At 48.6% G+C, this 13787-nt stretch overlaps 1 protein-coding gene and 1 pseudogene across 2 annotated transcripts; one reads left to right on the forward strand and one right to left on the reverse strand.

Annotated features, from left to right (window-relative positions):
* The window catches only part of LOC105887563, a 10400-nt pseudogene extending 1687 nt beyond the window's left edge, over positions 1-8713 (forward strand).
* A 163-nt stretch (positions 8714-8876) lies between these two features.
* CD2BP2 (CD2 cytoplasmic tail binding protein 2) lies at positions 8877-11732 on the reverse strand. Of its 2 annotated transcripts, none has more exons than XM_023516684.1 (7): positions 11575-11732; positions 10929-11100; positions 10263-10398; positions 9985-10142; positions 9454-9880; positions 9265-9368; positions 8877-9184 (listed from the first exon to the last, which is right to left on the reverse strand). In XM_023516684.1, the coding sequence occupies exons 2-7, from the start codon at positions 11004-11006 to the stop codon at positions 9074-9076; spliced, it is 1014 nt and encodes a 337-aa protein (XP_023372452.1). In that variant the 5' UTR covers positions 11007-11100; positions 11575-11732; the 3' UTR covers positions 8877-9073. The 2 variants fall into 2 exon arrangements, with proteins under 2 accessions (XP_023372452.1, XP_012664352.1); XM_012808898.2 differs by having other exon boundaries at positions 9265-9371; positions 11575-11730.
* Between the last annotated feature and the right edge of the window lie 2055 nt (positions 11733-13787).

Raw genomic sequence — 13787 nt, forward strand, 5'->3', positions numbered from 1 at the left:
ATTATTAAAGTTTAACATTATAAAATTAACAAAAATAATATAAAACTCATATCCTGGTGAAATAGCCACATGGCAGCCAAAACCCATATATTCCCTTCCCGTTCTCTGGCCGTTGGCTAGCTTGTCGTGCATTCTTTCCAAAAACTGGGACTTCTTTAAAACGCCACAGGATACAGGACAAATTGTTAAAAATTGAGACTGTCCCGCCAAAAGTGGGACATCTGGTCACCTTAATATGGTTGAGTGAGGTCAACAAATCCTCTCTCCCAAAAGCATCTCTGAAGCAAAAAGACGAAACTATTTCTGTGCTCTGAAATTTTGCCAAAGCCATGCAGCAACCTGAGAAACATATGTGCTTCAAAGCTGCTGGACTCTGAGTAGGAGCAGTGGGAGTGTGTGGTGTCCCTGCCTGGTCTACTCCATTTTCTGTCTTCCAGCTAAGTGGGAGCAGAGGTTCTGCCAAGGCAGAGCAGGCCCTGAGGACCAATAGCTTCACTGCTGAAGGGTGCTCATTTGAGTTAGAGAAGTAAATGCCATGTCCAGCAATATCAGTGGAAATGACAATCTTAGTGGCAAGTGAGTACAAAGATCAATGGCTCTACAAGCCTGATGTAGTCAATTGAGGAAAGTATATTTCCAGCTCAGGCTGTACGCATTTGCAGCAAAAAGCAGAGAGAGCCCAGATCTCGTGGCTGACCCAAACCACACTCATGGTTGACCCTGAGACTGCCTACACAGAGGGGACCCCAGAGGGCCCAGTGGAAGGTAAAGCTTGCCAGACTTGAAAATGGCCTATGCTTCATGCTCTCCTACCAGCACACAGAGCCACTGGCAGAGGACAGATCTCACTGGCTCAAGGTGACTAAGCACAACCTTCATCCAATAACTGGCTAACCTAATGCTACACAAAGGGGTATTCCTAGGAAACTTAAAAATAAAAACAAGAATTTTTTCTAAATGAACAGACACATTAGTGGCAACACACCATGACAAACTAATAAATGAACACAAAGTAATGTAACAATCACCTTTGCAGGCATGAGAATTCAGTCCAAATTCAAGGGAATAAAAATAATCAGTAGAAACTGTCTCTGGGCTCTGATCATCCCCAGATGTTGCTTCTAACAGAGCAAGATTTTGAAGCAGCTATTAAAAATATGTTGGCTGGGCACAGTGGCTCATGCCTATAATCCTAGCACTCTGGGAGGCTGAAGCAGGAAGATCACTTGAGCCCAGGAGTCTGAGGCTGCAGTGAGCTATGATGACACCACTGCACTTTATCCAGGGCAACAGAGTGGAAGTCTATCTCAAAAAAAAAAAAAAAAATTGGAACTTCAAATTAATAGAGCCTGTTTGGAAAGAAGTACTGAGAATCTTCAAAGCACTCAAATTAAACCTCCCATTTGATTCCACAATCCCATTACTAGGCATATACCTAGAAGAAAAAAAATCATTTTATGATAAGGACATTTGCACTAGATTGTTTATCATAGCTCAATTTATAATTGCCAAGATGTGGAAACAACCTAAGTGCCCATCAGAAATGGATTAACAAACTGTGGTATATGTATACCACGTATTCAACCATAAAAAAAAGATGGAGACTTTACATTTCATGTATTAACTTGGATGGAGTTAAAATACATGCTTCTTAGTAAAGTATCACAAGAATGGAAAAGTAAATATCCAATGTATTCAATACTAATATGAAGCCAGTAGACAATCTAATACACGTCCACATAAGAGAAAAATTCAATTCAATTCAAGTTGGGGGCAGGGGGAATGAATGAAGGGGAGATGGGAGGAGGGGAGGAGATTGGGGTGCTCACTTAATGGGCACAATGTAAGGGTATATGGCACACCTTTTGGGTACAGTCCAACTACAAGAGAAACTTTACCTAACAAATGCAAATATCATAACCTAGTTATACCCTCACATTAATCTAAAAAACAAAACAAAATAAAATTAGTTTCAAATCCATATAAAAAAGTGTTCATAGGCTCGGCATCTGGCTCAGCGGCTAGGGCACCAGCCACATACACCAGAGCTGGCAGATTCAAACCTAGCCTGGGCCTGCCAAACAACAATGACAATTACAACCAAAAAAAAAAACCTGGGCGTTGTGGTGGGTGCCTGTAGTCCCAGCTACTTGGGAGGCTGAGGCAAGAGAATCGCTTAAACCCAAGAGTTGGAGGTTGCTGTGAGCTGTGATGCCATAGCACTTTACCGAGGGCGACATAGTAAGACTTTGTCTTAAAAAAAAAAACAGTGGACAGGACAAGAGACCCTGCTGCTCCTTGAGACACTAGAAATGTACAAAGATGACTGGAACAAAGTCTAATCATGTGGGAAGATGCACACAGGATGAGTGCATCTTACATTTTCTTTAACGTCCCATTAAAGACCTGTACCTAGAGGATGCAGAGGACTCCCTGGGCCCTCTGGCCTAACAGCACATCCTCTTCAGTCAGGCAACCCTGTTAGCCTGTTAACCCAGGAAGCACTGTTGCCTTCCTGGCCTCTGTCGTTGATCCCTGAGTTGTCTCTGCTTCTCCGAAGTCAGCCTTAGAGGAATTCTCCAAAATGAAGGAAGCCTTACTGGAGGCCCATATTGGGAAAGTGAAAGAAGCAGCTAAAGTGACAGACAAGGCAGAGCTGGCCTTCAGTCTGGAAAGCAGTGGCATTGGGGAACCACCTCCATGAGCCTGAGTGGATCAAGGAGAAAGAGAATGATGAGACACAGGCAGAAGGCCTGGGCATGGAGAAGGGACCCAGAGAAGAAGGGGGCAATGTAGAGGAGGAAGCAAAGGAGAAAGCCAGCGAGGCCCCCAAGAAAGATAAAGGGAAGCAAAGTGACAGCAAGGAGTCAGAGAAGAGTGATGGGGACCCAACAGTTGATCCCAAGGAGAAAGAGCCAAAGAAGGGCAGGAGGAAGTGCTGAAGAAAGTGGTCGAGTTGGAGGGGGAAAGGAAGACAAAGGTGGAGCAGGACATTGGTGAGGGCAGTCTCTCCACCGCTCCTGCCACCACCCAGGCTGCTATTACAGGGAAGGCCAAGCACTTGGCTGCCATTGAGGAGAGAAGATCAAATCTTTGGTGGTGCTGCTGGTAGAGACCCAGATGAAAAAGTTGGAGTTCAGGCTCAGCGCCCGTAGCACAGTGGTTACGGCGCCAGCCACATACACCAAGGCTGGTGGGTTTGAACCTGGCCAAGGCCAGTTAAACAACAATGACAACTACAACAAAAAATAGCCGGGTGTTGTGGTGGGCACCTGTAGTTCCAGTTACTTTGGAGGCTGAGGCAAGAGAATCGCTTGGGCCCAAGAGTTTGAGGTTGCTATGAGCTGTGGTGCCACAGCCCTCTACTGAGGGTGACATAATGAGACTGTGTCTCAAAAAAAAGAAAAGTTGGAGCTCAAATTCTGGCACTTTGAGGAGCTGGAGACAATCATGAAGAGGGAGCAGAAGCATTGGGGTATCAGAGGCAGCAGCTCCTGGCTGCCGGACAAGCCTTCCACATGGAGCAGGTGAAATATGCAGAGCCAGGGGCCTGACAATGGCACTTCCAGCAGCCACTACCCCCAGGCTCCCAGCCACCATACCTGTCCACTATTGCATTTTCTTTCTTTCTTTCTTTCTTTTTTTTAAGACAGAGTCTCACTATGTCACTCTTGGTAGAATGCTGTGGGGTCACAGCTCACAGCAACCTCCAACTCTTGGACGTAAGTGATTCTCTAGTCTCAGCCTCCCAAGTAGCTGGGATCACAGGTGCCTGCCACAATGCCGGGCTATTTTTAATTGCAGTTGTCATTGTTGTTTAGCTGGCCCGGGCTGGGTTCAAACCCACCACCTGCAGTGTATGCGGCTGGTGCCATAACCATTGAGCTATAGGCACCGAGCCCACTACTGCATTTTCTATGGGAAAAAAAAGAATTAAGTCCAGGGCGGCACCTGTGACTCAGTGAGCAGGGAGCCGGCCCCACATACAGAGGCTGGCAGGTTCGAACCTGACCCCGGCCAAATTGCAACAAAAAATAGCCAGGCATTGTGGCGGGCACCTGTAGTCCCAGCTACTCAGGAGGCTGAGGCAAGAGAATTGCCTAAGCCCAAGAGCTGGAGGTTGCTATGAGCTGTGACGCCATAGCACTCTACTGAGGGCAACAAAGTAAAACTCTGTCTCTAAAAAAATAAAGAAAGAAAGACTCACTGAATGCAAGACTCACAGTTAGCAAGACGGTATGGTAATAGTATAGATATATACATATAAGTCAATGGAACAAGATAAATAATGCAAAAATAGATAAAGACATATTATATACAGTCAATTGATGTTTGGCAAAGGTGCCAAGGCAATTTGATGGAAAAAGAATAATCTTCTTAACAAATGGTGCTGAACAATTGGATAGCCATAGGCAAAAATAGTGAATCATACTCAAAAGTTAACTGAAATGGAATATAGACCTAAAAGTTAGAGTGAAAATTATAACATTTCTAGAAGAAAACAGAGAAAATTTGAGTGACTCTGAGTTTGACAAAGATTTCTTAAACAGGCACAAAAAGCACAAACTATAAGAGAAAAAAATCAACAAATCGAATTTTAACAAAACGGAAAACTTTTACTCTCCAAGACACTGATGAAAAATGAAAAGCCATGGACAGATGGCATCTGACAAAGGACTCATATCTAGTCTCTTACAACTCATTAAGAAGACAACCCAATTTTTAAAATAGGCAAAAAACATGAACACGCACTTCACCAAAATTCTGGGAGGACTCTAGAGTCACATAGACCTGGGTTAAAATCCTGGCTCTGCGGTTTTCTTTTCTTTCTTTCTTTCTGTTTTTTTTTTTTTTTTTTTTTTTTTTTGTAGAGACAAAGTCTCACTCTATTGCCCTTGGTAGAGTGCCGTGGGATCACACAGCTCACAGCAACCTCTAACTCCTGGGCTTAGGCCATTCTCTTGCCTCAGCCTCCCAAGTAGCTGGGACTACAGGTGCCTATCACAACACCCGGCTATTTTTGTTGTTGTTGCAGTTTGGCTGGGGCTGGGTTTGAACCTACCACCCTCTGTATATGGGGCCAGCACCCTAACCACTGAGCCACAGGCGCCACCTGACTCTGCTGTTTTCAGGCAGTGATATTGGGCAGGTCATCTCACCTCATCTCTATGTGCCTCATATTTCTCATCAGCAAAATGGGAAAAATATGTAACTAGATAGCTAGTCAGGAAGATTAAACATAATATTCTGAACTTATTTAGATGCATAATAAATCCCAGATACCCTCCTTCTCCATTGTCAAATAGAGGCGAGTTTGGAGTCTAACTCTGGGAGAGCTGGCCAGATAAGATGCTACAGCATCCGATGCCAGAGGACAGATGTCCACATTGTATCCAAGGTAGTGCAAAGTGGTCAAGATAAAGAATGTGTATAAAACAAGGTGCTGGGGCAGTACCTGTGGCTCAAAAGGGTAGGGCACCAGTCCCATATGCTGGAGGTGGTGGGTTCGAACCCAGCCCTGGCCAAAAACTGCAAAAATAAATAAATAAATATAAAGTCTATTTAAAAAAACAAACAAACAAGGTGCTGGAGCTGTAGGGCCTGACACTACTGAGAGCCACAGGACAGAGATTTGTGGGGTCCGTAGTGGCAAAGAACCAGGAAAGTGAGAATAGGTATAATGGCATCAAAACAGGAAAACCAGAGACTACCTAAGCCAATCGCAAATGGTACCTGTTTTATGTTTTTTTTTTTTTCCTTAGAGAGAGGGTCTCGCTATGTTACCCAGGCTGGTCTCAAAGTCCTGGGCCCAAATGATCCTCCCATGTCAGCCTCCCAAGGAGCTTGCACTATAAGCATATGCCACCATGCCCAGGTCACTGGCTTTTACAGGCCAGTCCTATGCAGTGTTTTCATGAGCAGCTAAGGTCTTAAGGGGAGGTGGGAACAGAGGCCTGGTAGGGACAGGGAGGATGGCAGCAGGACCCAGCTGGTTGACCAGAGATGTATGGTAGGGTGGTCTCCCCGTAGAGAGCTGGAGGTGCCCAGGGGCTACTGAACTCACCACTAAAGACCATACGCCCAAGGCTAGGACTGATCAGCTCGGCGCCTCTGGCTCAGCAGCTAGGGCGCTGGCCACATACACCTGGGCTGGTGGGTTTGAACCCAGCTGGGGGCCTGCCAAACAACAACTATAACAACAAAAAAAATAGCCAGGCATTGTGGCAGGCGCCTATAGTCCCAGCTACTTGGGAGGCTGAGGCAAGAGAATCGCTTAAGCCCAAGAATTAGAGGTTGCTGTGAGATATGATGCCACAGCACTCTACTGAGAACCATAGTGAGACTGTGTCTCAAAAAAAAAAAAAGACTATGGATGGTCAAAAAGGACCAAAAAAGGAGCAGTCTGGCCTCCACAAGCAGTCCAGAAATGGCTACCAAGTCTACATTGTGTGATTGCCACCCTTGGGAAAACATGTGCTTCCTTAGCCAGGCATAGTGGCATACACCTGTAGTCCCAGCCACTAAGGAGGCTGAGGGTTTCCAGACTACAGTGCTACAATTGTGCCACTGTACTTCAGCCCCAATGACAGAGCAAGACCCTGTGACAAAAAAATAATAAGGCTCATGAATCGTGACAAATGAGCCACTGTAAGATGTTAATAAGAAAAACTGGGTGAACTCTGTTTTTATAAATTTTCCTAAAATATAAAAAGCTTACCCCAAAATTGTTATACACAAACCATATGTTTGTATATAGGTGTGTGTATATATGAGTACAGTTAAAAAAACAACAAAGGATTGCTATGTGTTCACATATGCTATAAACACCATCTTGGCAAGAGGTTGTCACAATCACAAGTCCTAATAGGGACTTGAAATAGGAACATGGCCACAGGGTGGTTTGTGAGGGTGAGACTGGATGGGTATTAGTTTTCTACTGGGACTCTATTGAATTACCACAAACTTAAAGAGGTTTAAAAACACACAAATTTATTGTCTTATCTTAGTTATAGAGGTCAGAAGTCCAAAATGGTTGTCACTGGGCAAAAGTCATTATTAGTGGGACTGCATTTCTCAGTGGAGGCTCTGGGGAAATAATCTGTTGACATTTCCAGCTTCTATGGAACACTGCCTGCCTAGGCACTGGGCCCTTTCTTCCACCTGTACAGACAGCAGTGTGACACTCTCACCTCTCCCTCTGACCTTCCCAAATCCTTATTTGACTGATAAGGGCCATTGTAACTACACTGGGCCCACCTCAATAATCCAGGGTAATCTATCTGCCTGAAATTCTTAATCACAGGTACAGTGCCTATAACCATGTAAGGTAACACACTCACAGGTTCTGGGGTTCAAGATGCAGACATCTTCGGAGGCTGTTATTCTGCCCACAACAGGGTCATCAGTGAGGGGCACTGAGAAAGAGGCTGAGAGAAGTGAGGTCAGTTTTGGATAGGATGAGCCTAAGGTGCCTGTAGAACATTCCAGGGAACTGACCCTTGATCTCCGTCCTTCACTACTTGCTAAGCACCTCCCACGAGACAGTCACAAGGACATAAAGGTGAACACTGGATTTCACTAAACATCAATTAGTGGCATCATACAAATGTAACTGGCAGACTTTTTCATTCTTAGTGACACATAAAGCAAGGTGTCTTACCACTCATGCTTCTTGGAGTCAATGAAATTCCAGTCTGGGATGGCACTAGAGTTAGCCGCACCAGAGCACCAGGTACCACCACCTGAGCCCAGACCTCCAACTTTTCTTACTTCCTAGCCTTAAGAAGCCCATGTGTCTTGAGGCTCTGAAGCTCAGATCCCCTGTAACTAATGGACTCCATCAGAGCCACAAACATGCTCAGCTGTGACCACAGCAGGGCCCAGGACTACCCCTCTTCCCAGACACTCTGCAGTCTTGGGAATCGGGCCCAGTGGTTCTCAGGCTGGCTGCATATTAGGTAAACAGCAAGGAAGCCTGTGAAAGACTCAGTGCCTGGGCCACAACCTAGACCAAATTCAATCACAATCTCTGAGATTTTATAGCTCCCAAGAAATTCCAAGGAGCCAAAAGGGAAGAAACAATCTAACTCAGTGCAAGTGAAGACAAGGCAGTACTGGTAGTAGGTGCTAGGCCCAGACTATAGAACTACACCTACTATCTCCCATGCCCCCTCCACCAGACCCTATATTCTTGGAAGGGGCCCAGCCTAGTTACCTCAGTTTCTTCAGGGGACTAGCCCTGTGCCAGGCACATTGTGAAAGCCCAGGAAATGTCAGCTATAAGGCCTCCATGGCCAGGCAAAAAAAGCTTTGTGCCATGAAAGGTGTAGGAAAGAAGCCCATCAGGTCTGGGCCAGCCCTCTGATTCACTGTGTGACCTCCAGAGTCACTGCTCATCTCTATGCCTGGTTGGCACTTTACCTAAACTGGTTCTCAGAATCTTAAGAGACTGTAGATGATCCTGGTCCACCCCTCTCATTTCTGTCCAGCGTCTAGGGACTTGGGAGAAGGGAAGGAGCCACTAAGAGGCTTCCTGCTCATCCCCAACACAATTCCAAAGTCTTCTACATGTTCCAGCCCTTCTAGGCCTAAAATCTCCACTTCTGGGGCTCTATCCCCTAGTGGCTGCAAGGACAAAGAATCTGAGGTCCTGAAAACCAAAGACCTGAGAACTACAAAAGAATCTCCAGAGAAGACTGGAGAATATGTATGAGTGAAAGGATGTTACATGAGCTAAGTCCAGGTGGCAAGGCCACAGGACACCTGACAGGCCCTGCCCCTAACAGTAGTAAACAAAAGTGGAGTGGTTCAAGATGCCAGACAGACACTCTCAAGAAGGAACTTTATGGAAGGAAACACTCAAGGACCAATGCAAGTCCAAAGGGGCTGTGGAGAGGGCCCTTGGTTTCTGGCCATCAGCACAGCCAAGGCCCTAACACGCAACTAAAGGCTTTCATTGGGAAAGGGAAATTGACCAACAAGTGGCCTCCAAGATCCTCACTGTGTGAGGCAGCTGGGGCCTCTCCATAAAGTCCAGGAAAGATGAGGCCACCAAATTGGGCCTTCAGCAGGCTCAAGTGTAGAGGTCAAAGTCAATGCGTTTGGAGTTGTAGAACTGACCACCAGGAGGATCCAGCTTCCGGCAATAAACACCATCAGGGAAGTAGCCTTCACTAACCCAGGTCTGGAGGAAGAGAGGGTAGAATTGGGTAAAGTGATAGGAGCAGGGGAAAGGGAGGGACTAGGCAAGAGAAAGCAGCTTACCTGCATCTGCGTACTGGTAAAAGGTCCATACAACTCAGCATCCCTTGTGTTCTCCCACTTATATTCCCACATCACATCTGCTAGACCATCTCCCGGTGCCTCTACTTCTAAAATAATAAGCAAAGCCATCTGGGCCTCAAGTGCCCTGCCTCCTACCCACTACCCTCCTCCCCTGCCCTCCAAGCTCACCTCCTCTCTGGGCAGGGGTTGGGGTCTCCAGCTCCCCTTCTGCTACTTCTTCAGCAAACATGTCTAGGGAGGGTGGCGGGGTGGGGTCTTGGGTCCGGCACCCCAAACCCTTCAGCTGCATGGCTAATCGTTCTCTCGTTTCCTGGTATACACCAAGGTTGCCACGGGCCACCATCTGGTCAGCCAACCCAGAAAGCCGGTCCAGGCGTTGGGGGGAACTAGGCCGTCCAGGCCCCTTGCTACCCTCTTTGCTGCCTCCTCGTGCCCCCAGACGCCTCAGTGCCCCAGCCACTGTCTCCCGAGGCAACAGGAGCTCCAGAAGTCCTTCCAGTAAAGCTTGGGCACTCATTGGTGTCTGGCCCAAGCTGTCCTCTTCTTCCAAGTCTGAGACCTGACGCTGATCAGGTGGCCGCTCCCTGATCTTCACCTGTAATAGGAAGATAGGAAGTTGTTTCCTACAAATTGTCATGGGTGCCTCGGCCCAGCATTTGCCATCCCCCACTCCCAGTCATGCCAAACCCTAAGCCGCACCCAGTCAATGTTGTCCAGCCAGCTATCTCGGATCTGAGCATCCCGATTCAGGAAGTAGTTGCCATCAGCATCAAAGTGGCCCTCCTCCATCTCTTCTTGCAGGTTGAAGGGTGTGATCCGTACACCCCCCTCACTAGGTAGTGTGGCTGCTTCTTGACCTGCACCAAAGACACAGTTGTCCCATTCTAGGCATGCAAAAGAGACAAGGGTCTTCCTTGCTCCACACCCCAGAAGCCCTTATTTATCCCTCCAGCAGTCAATTCTTGGGTATAACTCACCTTCTACATCCTCTGAGGCCAGGATGTCATATTTACTAGACCCCTCATCATCATCATCCTCCTCATCACTGTCCAAAGAGTGTTTGCCTTTGAAGCGACTTCCAGGACCCCCTGCCCCAGCAACAGGGTCCACCAGCTATGAGCAGGAACCAGATAGTCAAAAAATGAAGGTTATTGGCTACTTTCCCAAATATTCCAAAATCTGTACCCAAACTGAAAATCCTCCAAACCCATTTGTCAGAGAATGTGAAAAAACTAACCCCTATCTTTGTCCCCACAGCTTTCTTTCTTTTTTTTTTTTTTTTTTTGAGACAAGAGTCTCACTATGTTGCCCTGGGTAGAGTACTGCTGCAGCTCACAGTAACCTCAAACTCCTGGGCTTAAGTGATTCTCTTGCCTCAGCCTCCCAAGTAGGTGGGACTACAGGTGCCCGCTACAATACCCAGCTGTTTTTTTTTTTGTTTGTTTGTTTGTTTGGTTGGTTATTGCTGTCATAGTTGTTTAGCAGGCCCTGGCCAGGTTTGAACCCACCAGCCCAGGTGCATGTGGCCGGCACCCTAACTGCTGAACTATGGGCGCTGAGCCCAGCTTTCTTCTCCTTCACGTTTGTAGGTCCTCTCCTTCCCCCTCATCCTTCCCCAGGACGCCAGAATTGGGTCCCCTCACCTTCTTCTTGGGGACACTAATTTCATCCTCATCATCCTCATCTCCCACGCCTTGGAAGGTCACTTTCCTCTTTGGCATGATGGGACAGAGAACCCTTCTGACAGGCGAGCCCAGGAAAAGGACGCAGAGGAAAGGAGTGGGGTGAAGAGAGGATTCGCCGTCTGAAGACCTCCTGCACAACAAACATTTTTCCTGTTAAGTGCCAGGTCGAGTTTGGGAGGAGAGCAGAGAAGCAGGGGCCAAAAGGGGAACTGGCAGCCAGGTAGTCCGGAACTTGGTTTGGCATCCGAGTTACTGGAGTGGACGCGCGGAGGATCCCCCAGCCGTGGACGATAAGGATTCACCCCTACCCAAAATGAAAGGAGAGAGACTCCCCCACGTGATCATCCCCATACTCAGCCCCCGCGGTCTAGGCGCGTTGAGGCTCGGTGGGTTGACACCCGTTCCCAACCCCTAGCTCCCTCTGAGCCCGCGGGGTCCGGGTGGACCCAGGAGAACCCAAAAGCTGGCTCCCTGGCCGCCCCTCTCTTCCCAGCTCCGAATTCCCAATTCCGCGTAGTGACCCCCAACTGTCCCGGCTGTGTACATATGAGAGGGCGATAGAGCCACGGGGATTCGGCCAGTACCCCCCACAGCGCGCGCTCACCTGGGGAACCAGACCAGGCAGAGGAAAGTAAGGGTCTTGCTGGGGCTACATCCGGGGCATCCAGTCACCGTCACCCAGAAGACGACTGCGGAAGGCGCCAGAGAAAGCCGGAAGTGGCTTCACTAGGGTTGGAGCATTAACTGGATGAGCGGGCGGAAGTACATGGCGGGCAAGGGAAGAGGCCCCACCCTCTCTCCCGCCGGAAGTGACGTCGGCAGCATGGGGCGACAATGGAGAGGAGAGACGACGTATTCATGCCTAGACTCTGATGAGGCCTGAGGCTTGGCGGGCTGTATTTTTGATTGCTTTATACAACACTTAGTCTCAAAGGAAGAAGTGGAGAGCCCTCTACTTAAAGGGGCGTTCGGAATCTAAATGGAGGGGGAAGATCCGAGCAGAGCCAGTGGCTTCCTGCTCAAATTTACCTTTCCTAGGTCCGAGTCAGTCCTTTCCCCAGGATTGGCCAAGGGCTCTGCGCCCCTACCATTTCTAGAAATCCTTCCTTCTTGTTCCTAACGTCTAGTTGTCCGCGCTACCGGTCTGAGAGAACCTGCCTAAGGGCCCTACAAGGCTTTGAGGCGCTTTCGGAACCAAGCTCCCTTTAGGACCCGGGAGAGGTTATGTGCCCCACTCTCCTGAGCAGGAGGTAAGCGAGACATCACAAGAGCAGTGGCACTGGTATCTGTGCTCGGTACCCAGGCCAAAAGCCCTTTGTGCCTTGCTGTCAGGTGGGCCTGGAAAAGGGCAGTGGTGCTTCTCTCAAACCACAGCTACAGGATGAGGCCCCCGTTAAGCAAATAGGGCCCAGCAACCCCTGCCTGGGTAATGGAATCTGGCCCAAGCAGAGGTGGGTTGGGATGTGAAGGTCAGTCATGTGTTGGGAGGACTAGACAGACCTCTAGCTCTTAAAGACACTTGAAGCCCGAATCCCCCTAAGTCAAGACTGTGCCCAGGGCTCGGCTCGGCTCCTGTGGCTCAAGTGGCTAAGGCGCCAGCCACATACACCTAAGGTGGCGGGTTCAAATCCAACCCGGCCCGCCAAAACGACGACGGCTGCAACCAAAAAATAGCCAGGCGTTGTGGCAGGCGCCTGTGGTCCCAGCTACTTGGGAGGCGGAGGCAGGAGACTCGCTTGAGCCCGGAAGTTGGAGGTTGCTGTGAGCTGTGATGCCACAGTACTCTACTGAGGACCATAGTGAGACTGTGTCTCAGAAAAGACTGTGCCCCGGCAGAGCCTGCTGGAGCCGAAAGAGGAAGCCAACATGGGAGTCCCTCCAGGAAACTAAATGGACCACTTCTCCCCTCCACCCACTCAGGGTTTCCTCCCATGTTGGACCACCATTAAAGTGCACCCAAACTCGGTTTCTTCTGTGAGTCAGAAGACAGGGCTTAGACTAGAGGAGCATTTTTCAAAGGGCTCCAAGCAGCCAGTGCATTTGGCTTGTGCCTGTAATCCTAGCACTCTGGGAGGCTGAGGCGGGTGGATCACTTGAGCTCAGGAGTTCCAGACTAGTCTGAGCAAAAGCAAGACCCTATCTCTACTAAGGAAAGTGGGGGGGGGGGGGACCAAACTAGCCAGGCGTAGTGGTACACACCTGTAGTCCCAGGTACTTGGGAGGCTGAGGCAAGAGTATTGCTTAAACCCAAGAGTTTGGAGTTCCTGTCAGCTATGATGCCACTGACACTCTACCCAGGGTGATAGAGACTGACAAAAAAAAAAAAGAGGGACTCAAACACCAGCACTACTGATTCATCCTCTGGAGAACCTCTTCTACCTGAAGCACCAAGCAACCCACACACACCCCTGGGCCTCATCTGGTTGGAGAACTTCCAGGTGGAGCCACAAGGGCACAAAACCCTATGCCTCTGCCATCCTGACCCCTGAAGTGCAGGGCATAAGCTGGTTACAGTAAACCAGGAGGAACTGGGTGCTTGATGGGGTGAGCTGGAGGTAGCTGGCTATGCTGCTACCCCCACCCCTAGACCCAGTACCGAGAGCTGTGCCAGGCAGCAGACCAAGAGCCCAGCTCACCCCAAGAGCACTATGGCCTTCAAGCCACTCAATGCTCCCTTCAGCTTCCTTGGGAAAGAGATCCAGGTACTACAGGTGATACGCAGAAGCTCAACCAGTGTTGATGGGTGACGGAGAGATGGACCAAAGGCCAAGAGGTACCTACTCACTGACAGCAGACTGCTTTTTTTTTTTTTTTTTT

This window comes from Otolemur garnettii, unplaced genomic scaffold (genome assembly GCF_000181295.1).
Source record: "Otolemur garnettii isolate 467f Iridium unplaced genomic scaffold, OtoGar3 scaffold00096, whole genome shotgun sequence".
In the NCBI taxonomy this organism is placed as follows: Eukaryota; Metazoa; Chordata; class Mammalia; order Primates; family Galagidae; genus Otolemur; species Otolemur garnettii.

What these genes read in the sequence shown, in the direction of transcription:
- CD2BP2 (XM_012808898.2), bottom strand. Translation starts at nt 11,006, where the DNA reads ATGCCAAAGAGGAAAGTGACCTTCCAAGGCGTGGGAGATGAGGATGAT. An exon ending in TTAGTGTCCCCAAGAAGAAG is followed by an intron (nt 10,399 to 10,928) that starts GTGAGGGGACCC and finishes TCCTGCTCATAG; the next exon opens with CTGGTGGACCCTGTTGCTGG. An exon ending in TTACCAGTACGCAGATGCAG is followed by an intron (nt 9,185 to 9,264) that starts GTAAGCTGCTTT and finishes CTCTTCCTCCAG; the next exon opens with ACCTGGGTTAGTGAAGGCTA.